Genomic DNA, 8,990 nt, shown 5'->3' on the forward strand with positions numbered 1-8,990 from the left:
CAGGAGAATTGCCCCATCCCGGGGCAGGGGGGCAGGAGAATTGCCCCATCCCGGGGCAGGAAGGGCTGGGGGGGGCAGGAGAACTGCCCCATCCCGGGGCAGGGGGGCAGGAGAATTGCCCCATCCCGGGGCAGGGGGGCTGGGGGGGGGCAGGAGAACTGCCCCATCCCGGGGCAGGGGGGCTGGGGAGGGCAGGAGAATTGCCCCATCCCGGGGCAGGAAGGGCTGGGGGGGGCAGGAGAACTGCCCCATCCCGGGGCAGGGGGGGCAGGAGAATTGCCCCATCCCGGGGCAGGAAGGGCTGGGGGGGGCAGGAGAACTGCCCCATCCCGGGGCAGGGGGGCAGGACCCCCCCGGGCAGCCCCGGCAGCCCCCCGGGTCGCCGCTCCCCCGGGGGATCCCCACCGCCGAAGTCCCCGCCGCCCCGGAAATCCCCGGGGGCTGGGGGGGGCCGGGCCGGCTCCAAGCTCATAAAGCCCCGCCCCGGGCGGGACCAACCGACGGACCGGACGGACGGACGGACGGTGCGGTGAACAGCGAGACTCCGACCCGTCCCGGGAGCACAACCGGACCCATCCCAGGGAGTCTGAACCGACCGGTCCCGGTGTCCCGGAGAGCCTGAACTGATCCCGGCCGGACCCTTCCCGGTGTCCCGGAGAGCCTGAACTGATCCCGACCGGACCCTTCCCGGTGTCCCGGAGAGCATGAACTGATCCCGACCGGACCCTTCCCTTCCCGGTGCTCCCGGAGAGCCTGAACTGATCCCGGCCGGACCCTTCCCGGTGTCCCGGAGAGCCTGAACTGATCCCGACCGGACCCTTCCCGGTGTCCCGGAGAGCATGAACTGATCCCGACCGGACCCTTCCCTTCCCGGTGCTCCCGGAGAGCCTGAACTGATTCCGACCGGACCCTTCCCGGTGTCCCGGAGAGCCTGAACTGATCCCGACCGGACCCTTCCCGGTGTCCCGGAGAGCATGAACTGATCCCGACTGGACCCTTCCCTTCCCGGTGTCCCGGAGAGCCTGAACTGATCCCGACCAGACCCTTCCCGGTGCTTCCGGAGAGCCTGAACTGATCCCGGCCGGACCCTTCCTGGTGTCCGGAGAGCCTGAACTGATTCCGACCGGACCCTTGCCGGTGTCCCAGAGAGCCTGAACTGATCCCAACTGGACCTTCCCGGTGTCCCAGAGAGCCCAACCAGACCCTTCCCGGAGAGCCCAACCGGACCCTTCCCGGTGTCCCAGAGAGCCCGACTGGGACCCTTCCCGGAAAGCCCAACCGGACCCTTCCCGGTGCTCCCGGAGAGCCCGCCCAGACCCTTCCCGGTGCTCCCAGAGAGCCCGACCGGACCCTTCCTGGTGTCCGGGAGAGCCTGAACTGATCCCGATCAGACCCTTCCCAGTGCTCCTGGAGAGCCTGAACTGATCCAGCCCAGACAGCCTGACCGGAGCCTTCCTGGTGCTCCCAGAGAGCCTGAACCGACCCTTCCCGGTGCTCCTGGAGAGCCCGACCAGACCCTTCCCAGAGATCCCAACCAGACCCATCCCGGTGTTCCCAAACCCTCGCAGTGTTCCTGAAGAGCCCGATCCTGGTGCTCCCAGAAGACTGAACCCAGCCGGTGCCGGTATCGGTGCCCACCCCGGCACCCCACCGCGCCATGCACCCCGCGATGCTGTGGCTGGCCCTGTGCGCCCTGGGTGTCATCGGAGGTGAGGGGACACCGGGCGACACCAGGCTGGGGGTGGCACCGAGCGAGGGTGGGGGGGACCCCGGGACCCTGGGTGCGTCCCCGGCACGGAGGGGTGAGGCCGGCGATGGCACGTTGGCACAAGCCCGTGGGTGTGTGCGTGCCACCGCAAGCGTCTTGGCGGCGTTGCGGCAAGCAAGCCGGGGCGAGCGCATCGGCGTGAGCGCTTGTGCCAACGCGACCGTGACACCACGAGCGTGTCACGCGAGCGCGTCACGGCGGCGGCGGGGGGATGCGTGTCCCCATCCGCGCACCGGGTGAGCACGAGCGTGCCGCCGCCGCGTCAGCGTCGGGCTCTGCGCGGCGTCGGCGTGGGGCTGGTGGGGCGGCTGGGATGGGGGTCCCAGATCCATCGCAGCCCCTTCTTCCCAAATCCATCGCCTCTGTGCCGTATCCCGCGTGAGAACTGGGAAGTGAGCTGGGAAGGAGCAGGAGGTGCGGCCGCCGGGCTCCTCTTTGTCCTTGCGAAATCCCTGGATTGCAGCGGGAATTTTTTTTTTTTTGTCCTCTTCCTGCTAGCAGTTATTCCAGGAAAAGGCAAGACCTTTCTCCTCAGCCCCCGCCAGAGGGAGGGAAACCTTGCAGCCACTCGCAGGGAATCCCCCACCCAAGGGTGTTGGTGCTGACTCACCCAGGGGGGCTTCCTCCACCGCCCGGTGGGCTCGGTGACAGATGTTTTGCCGGGGAAAACACCGGCACGTGGGGCTGGAGTGGGCCGCGGGGATGCACCGGGAGCCAGCTGGGGACAGCTGCTGCCGTTCCCCGAGAGCCGGATGCCGGTCCTGGCATCCCCCACCATCACCGGGTTTTGGGCTGAAGGCTTCCAGCTGGGTGCGAGCGGGGGGGACGCAGATCCTGCCCGCCGGCAAAGCCGGCCACTTCCCACGGCCGAAGGAGAACCTTCCTGCTCGCCGCAGCTGGCTGACTTCCCCCTGCCGTGCTGGGGATGGGAATGAGCCCGGGGGTCCCCTTGACCTTCCCCCCGCGCTGTGCCGGGGATGGGAAGGAGCCCGGGGGTCCCCTTGACCTCCCCCCCCCCGCTGTGCTGGGGATGGGGACAAGCATGCGGGTCCCCTTGACCTTCCCCCCCCCCGTGCCGGGGATGGGGATGACCCGGGGGTCCCCTTGACCTTCCCCCCCCGCTGTGCCAGTGATGGGTATGACCCTGGGGGTCCCCTTGACCTTCTCCTCCCGCTGTGCTGGGGATGGGTATGACCCTGGGGGTCCCCTTGACCTTCCCCCCACTGCTGTGCCGGTGATGGGGATGACCCCGGGAGTCCCTCAACTGCCAACCCCCCCCGCCAAACCCCTGGGTTCTCCTGGCAGGGCAGTTGGGAGCCTCCTTCGAGTTGTCGGTCGAGCCGGAGATGCTGGTGGTGGAACACGGCGGGTCGATCCGGTTGAAGTTGAAGACGACGTGCCAGGATCCCGAAGCATCTGGCAATGTGGAGACGTCGGTTCGGAAGCAGGTGGTGACGATGGGGCCCACAGAGATGGTGGTGGACCTGCTCAACATCACCACGTGGAACACCAGCGTCCTCTGCTTCTACAACTGCAACGGTTCCAGGAAGGTGTTGACCATGAAACTCATCACCTACCGTAAGGCACCGTGGGGAGAGGGGGTCCCTGCCCATCCCGGCACACCGGGATTGTCCCCATCACATGTGTCTCTCCCCTAGGTGCGCTGGAGCCGGCGGTGCTGGAGCCGATACCGCAGCTGCAGGTGGGTCAGCGCCATGAGCTGGCATGCCACGTGGCCAACGTTGTACCGAAGCAGAACCTGACGATGATCCTGTGGCGGGGCAGTGAGATACTGCGCACCAAAACCTTTGAGAATTGCAGCCAGGACAAGCCGGAGGAGGCACGGCTGACCTACAGGCTGACGGCAGAGCGCCAGGACAATGAGCAGAACATCACCTGCCAGGCGCTGCTTGACCTGTCACCCTACGGCCCACGGTTCAACACCACCTCCAACCCGCAGACGTTGACCGTCTATGGTAAGCCGGCACTGGCATCTTACTGGCGTTTGCTCTGCTGCGGTTGTGGCAACTGGCTCATCCTGGGGTGTTTCCCTCTGGTGGCAGAATTCCTGAAGGATCCTGAGCTGGAGCCTCTCATCAACCTGGAGATTGGCGAGACGGTGAACACCAGCTGCACTGTCAGTGACATCTTCCCGGTGGCACAGTTCGAGCTGTCGCTCGCCAACCAGACCCTGCCGCTCTCCATCAGCCAGGACGGGCACCGGGCCACCGCCGAGGTGTCCCAGAGTGAGCCAGGGACCTTCAAGCTGGTTTGCACCGTGAGGGTTGGACCCATCGAGCGGTGGACGGAGGCGACCATCCAGGTCTACCGTGAGTAACGGCGGCAGTGGCGCTGACCAAGACCTGCCAGCACCGGGAAGGGAGAGCAGTTTCATGGCGGCATCGCCGGACCACCCCAGCGTTGTCTCCGTCACCCGTAGGTTTCCCTTCGCCGTACCTGAAAGTCAACACCACCAGCCCGGCAGCTGGCACGGCGGTGACAGGCTCCTGCGCTTTGCCGCACGGCCACTCTGCTGAGCTCCAGCTGCAGATCCACGCCGCCAACCGTGTCCCGGAGACGTGGGGACCATCCCCACGGAACTTCACCCTGACGGTGAACAGAAACGATAATGGGATGGAGCTGAGCTGCGATGCCAGGCTACCCTTTGGCAGGAAAGCCTCAAAGAGGAGCGTGCCCATCCGGCTCAACGTCACTGGTAAGAGCGCTGCGGCCGGGCTTCATCCCAGCGTGCTGAAGGGGAAATTTCCAGATGGCGATTAATTTGTTGTCCCTATCCCGGCTCTTCCCGCAGCCGAACCCTGGATGGATGACGGGAGCTGCCCCCCGAGCCAGAACTGGACAGAGGGGCAGGATGAGACCCTGCGCTGCTCGGCGCAGGGCAACCCCCCACCGCTCCTGCAGTGCACCAAGGACGGCGAGCCCTTCCCTGCCGGGGAGCCGCGCCCCGTCACCCGCGCCCACGCTGGCACCTACAGCTGCCGGGCCACCAACCCGCTGGGTACAGCGGTCCAGAGAATCAGCGTGTTGGTGCACTGTGAGTGGGACGGGGGTCCTGGGGGTCTCGGGGGTCTTGGGGCATCCTGGTGGTCTCAAGGGTCCTGGGGATCTTGGAGGGTCCCGGGGGTCTCAGGGGTCCTGGGAGTCTTGGGGGCTCGTGGTGGTTTTGGGTTTCCTGGGGGTCTCAGGGGTCCTGGGAGTCTCAGGGGTCCTGGGGATCTTGGGGGCTCCTGGTGGTTTTGGGTTTTCTGGGGGGTCTTAGGGGTCCCGGGGGGTCTCAGGGTTTCCTGGGGGTCCTGGGGTTTCCTGGGCATCTCAGGGTTTCCTGGGGGTCCTGGGGTTTCCTGGGGATTTTGGGGGGTCCTGGGGGTGTCAAGGGTCCTGTGGGTCTTCGGACATCCCAGTGGTCTCGAGGGTCCTGGGGGTCTCAGGGGTCCTGGGAGTCTTGGGGGCTCCTGGTGGTTTTGGGTTTTCTGGGGGTCTTGGAGTGTCCTGGGGGGTCTTAGGGGTCCCGGGGCATCTCGGGTTTTCCTGGGGGTCTCAGGGTTTCCTGGGGGTCTCAGGGTTTCCTGGGGGTCCTGGGGTTTCCTGGGGATCTTGGGGGTTCCTGGGAGTCTCAGGGTTTCCTGGGGGTCTCAGGTGGTCCTGGGGATCTTGGGGGGTCCTGGGGGTCTCAGGGGTCCTGGGGATCTTGGGGGGTCCTGGGGGTGTCAAGGGTCCTGTGGGTCTTGGAGCATCCCAGTGGTCTCGAGGGTCCTGGGGGTCTCGGGTCCTAGGAGTCTCGGGGGCTCCTGGTGGTCTTGAGGGTCCTGGGGGTCTTGGGGTTTCCTGGGAGTCTTGGGAGGTCGTGGTGGTTTTGGGTTTTCTGGGGGTCTTGGGGGGTCCTGGTGGACTTGGGGGGTCTCGGGGGCCTCAGGGGTCCTGGGGGTTTTGGGTTTCCTGGGGGTTTTGGGTTTTCTGGGGGTCTTGGAGTGTCCTGGGGGATGTTAGGGGTCCCGGAGGTCTTGGGGGGCCCTGGGGGTCTCAAGGGTCCTGGGAGTCTCAGGGGGTCCTGGTGGTTTTGGGTTTCCTGGGGGTGTTGGGGGGGCCCTGGGGGTCTCAGGGGTCCTGGGAGTCTCGGGGGCTTCTGGTGGTTTTGGGTTTCCTGGGGGTGTTGGGGGGGTCCTGGGGGTCTGAGGGGTCCTGGGAGTCTTGGGAGGTCGTGGTGGTTTTGGGTTTCCTGGGGATCTTGGGGGGTTCTGGTGGTCTCGGGGGGTTCTGGTGGTCTCAGTGGGTTCTGGGGGTCCTGGGGGCTCTGAGGATCCTGGTGGTTTGGGGTTTCCTCATGGGATCCGGGGGTCCCGGGGGTCCCAGGATGGTGGGAGCGTGGTGCCACTGACCCCCCGTCCCCGCTCTCGGGCAGACCACGACCCCGACCTCGTGCTGCTGGTAGTGCTGCCGGCTGTGGTGCTGGCTGCCCTGCTCGCCGGCGGCGTGGGCTACCACGTTTACTACCGCAAGAAGAAAATCCGGGAGTACCGGCTGCAGGAGCGGCAGAAGCAGCTGCAGATGGAGCAGCGGCGGCCGCTGGGATGCTCCGAGGAGATGGCCGCTCTCAACGGTTCAGTGCGGGAGGCTCAGCTGTAGCCGGGCCGAGGCGGTGGAGGGGCCGGCAGCGCCCTGCCCGTCCCGCTCCCCTGCCCGTGGGCAAGTGCCCTGGCACGGGCTGAGCGCCGTGGCTGCCAGCTCCCTCCTGCTGATGCGATGGTTACACCGGCGCCGGGGTGGGAGCCACGGAAGGATGGTGGATGCTACGGTGAGACGGCGCTGGCCGATGCTGTTGCCACAGGGAGGTGGCAGCTCCCAGACGGGGACGTGCCGGGCCGGCATGTCGTTGGGATGCTGGCGGGGGGGGCGAGGCACCAACCTCCCCTCCATCACGGAGATGCTCCTTTTCTCTCCAAACTTTATCCCTTGGGAGACCTGAAGCCAGTTTCGGAGTGGCCGTGGGCTCCTCCTACTCCTCATGGTGACACCGGGGCCATGGTTCTTGGTGCCCCAGGGGGACCGTCCAGGCTGAATCCCAGGATTTTGGTGCTGGGGTGGTGTTGGCACCAGTGCTGGAGGGCGGATGAGTGGGAGCGGAGGGAAATGCAGCTGCCGGAGAAGTTAGAAGACGCTGTTGTGACATGTTGCACCAATAAAGGCTGTTGGCAGCAGCGCCGCGACCCACCGGGGTTTTGGTTGGGGATGAGGATAACCGAACCCCGGGGGGTTTCCGCTACCTCACGTCCTCGGTGGCCGTGGTCGCACCGAGCATGCGCCGCTCTACTCAAACCCCACTTCCTCCTTCATGCCGCCATTTGCCCACCGGCTTCCGACACCGGCAGCGTAGTTGCGGACAGTGGGGCCAGGACGGAGCCGGGGCACTGCCAGGGTAGAGAGGAAGGATGGAGAGCGGCTGTTGCGGCAAGGGATGGGGGATGATGCGCCGCTGAGCCGGGTGCCCTCCGCAGCGCCCTGCGCCAGGGTGATGGGCTCTGGCTTCCGCTCCCATCCCCGTGGCTTCCCGCTCGCCGGTGCGGCAATGCCCTGGCGCGGCCTCCTTGCCTGGTCCCTCACCGGGCTCCTCCTGGCTCTGTGCGGTGAGTGCCATCCCCGGGTCCTGGCTCGTCCCCCTGCACCCCGACCCGGCTGGGGACATCCCGTATGTCCCAGCTTCTCCCACCTCCACCCCAACACACCTCCCCAGGACATCCCACGTGTCCCAGCGTGTCCCAGCTCATCCCACCTTCACCCTGACCCACCTCCCCAGGACATCCCACGTGTCCCAGCGTGTCCCAGTTCATCCCACCTTCACCCTGACCCACCTCCCCAGGACATCCCGCATGTCCCAGCGTGTCCCAGTTCATCCAACCTTCACCCTGACACACCTCCCCAGGACATCCTGCGTGTCCCAGTGTGTCCCAGTTCATCCCACCTTCACCCTGACCCACCTCCCCAGGACATCCCATGTGTCCCAGCGTGTCCCAGCGTGTCCCAGTTCATCCCACCTTCACCCTGACACACCTCCCCAGGACATCCCGCGTGTCCCACCGTGTCCCAGTTCATCCCACCTTCACCCTGACCCACCTCCCCAGGACATCCCGCGTGTCCCAGCGTGTCCCAGCTTCTCCCACCTTCACCCCAACACACCTCCCCAGGACATCCCGCGTGTCCCAGTGTGTCCCAAGTTCATCCCACCTTCACCCTGACCCACCTCCCCAGGACATCCCATGTGTCCCAGCATGTCCCGTGTGTCCCAGCTTCTCCCACCTTCACCCCAACACACCTCCCCAGGACATCCCACATGTCCCAGCGTGTCCCAGCGTGTCCCAGTTCATCCCACCTTCACCCTGACACACCTCCCCAGGACATCCCGCGTGTCCCACCGTGTCCCAGTTCATCCCACCTTCACCCTGACCCACCTCCTCTGGGATGTCCCACGGGTCCCCCTTCACCCCCACCCCAGCTGGGGACATCCCACATGTCCTAACTTGTCCCTCTGCACCATGACCCGGCTGGGGACATCTCGTGTGTCCCCAGCTCATCACCCTGCATCCTGACCCACCTTCCCACCTCATCCCATGCGTCCCAGCTCATCCCACCTTCACCCCATCCCATTTGAGGACATCCCCTGTGTCCCAGCTCATCCCGCCTGCATCCCAGCCCGCCTTCACACCTCATCCTGTGCGTCCCAGCTCATCCCACCTTCACCCCATGCCAACTGGGGACATCCCGTGTGTCCCCAGCTCATCACCCAGCATCCTGACCCACCTTCCCAGCTCATCCCGTGCATCCCAGCTCATCCCACTCCCCCTCCTCTTGACCGTCCCATTCCAGGACCAGCCACCAACCCTTTTGAGGTGATGCTGGAAGGGAGCTCCTCGGAGGTGGGCTACGGTGGGACGGTGCTGCTGAACTGCTCCACCAGCTGCCCCGAGGACGAGGCGCTCGGGGGGCTGGAGACCTCCCTCAGCAAGCAGTGGGTGGGCCGGGGGCCGGGCTGGCTGAGCATCCGGCTCTACAACATCACCGAGCCCCTCTCCGACATCATCTGCTACTTCTCCTGCTTTGGGGAAAGGAAAGTGGAGACTTTTAGGGTGCTGGCGTACGGTAAGAGGCTGCTCGGGTCCTTCCTGTGGGGCTTTCCTAGCGGACAGGGAGCAGGGATGGGGGATGCGGG

At 66.1% G+C, this 8,990-nt stretch overlaps 1 protein-coding gene across 1 annotated transcript; it reads left to right on the plus strand.

The window, feature by feature from the left end:
- The first annotated feature begins 1,657 nt into the window (after window positions 1-1,657).
- On the plus strand, window positions 1,658-6,412 carry ICAM1 (intercellular adhesion molecule 1). Its single transcript, XM_075725141.1, has 6 exons — window positions 1,658-1,709; window positions 3,074-3,346; window positions 3,427-4,098; window positions 4,209-4,484; window positions 4,581-4,823; window positions 6,189-6,412. The coding sequence occupies exons 1-6, from the start codon at window positions 1,658-1,660 to the stop codon at window positions 6,410-6,412; spliced, it is 1,740 nt and encodes a 579-aa protein (XP_075581256.1).
- Window positions 6,413-8,990: the final 2,578 nt, after the last annotated feature.

Source organism: Pelecanus crispus, chromosome 27, assembly GCF_030463565.1.
Source record: "Pelecanus crispus isolate bPelCri1 chromosome 27, bPelCri1.pri, whole genome shotgun sequence".
In the NCBI taxonomy this organism is placed as follows: domain Eukaryota; kingdom Metazoa; phylum Chordata; class Aves; order Pelecaniformes; family Pelecanidae; genus Pelecanus; species Pelecanus crispus.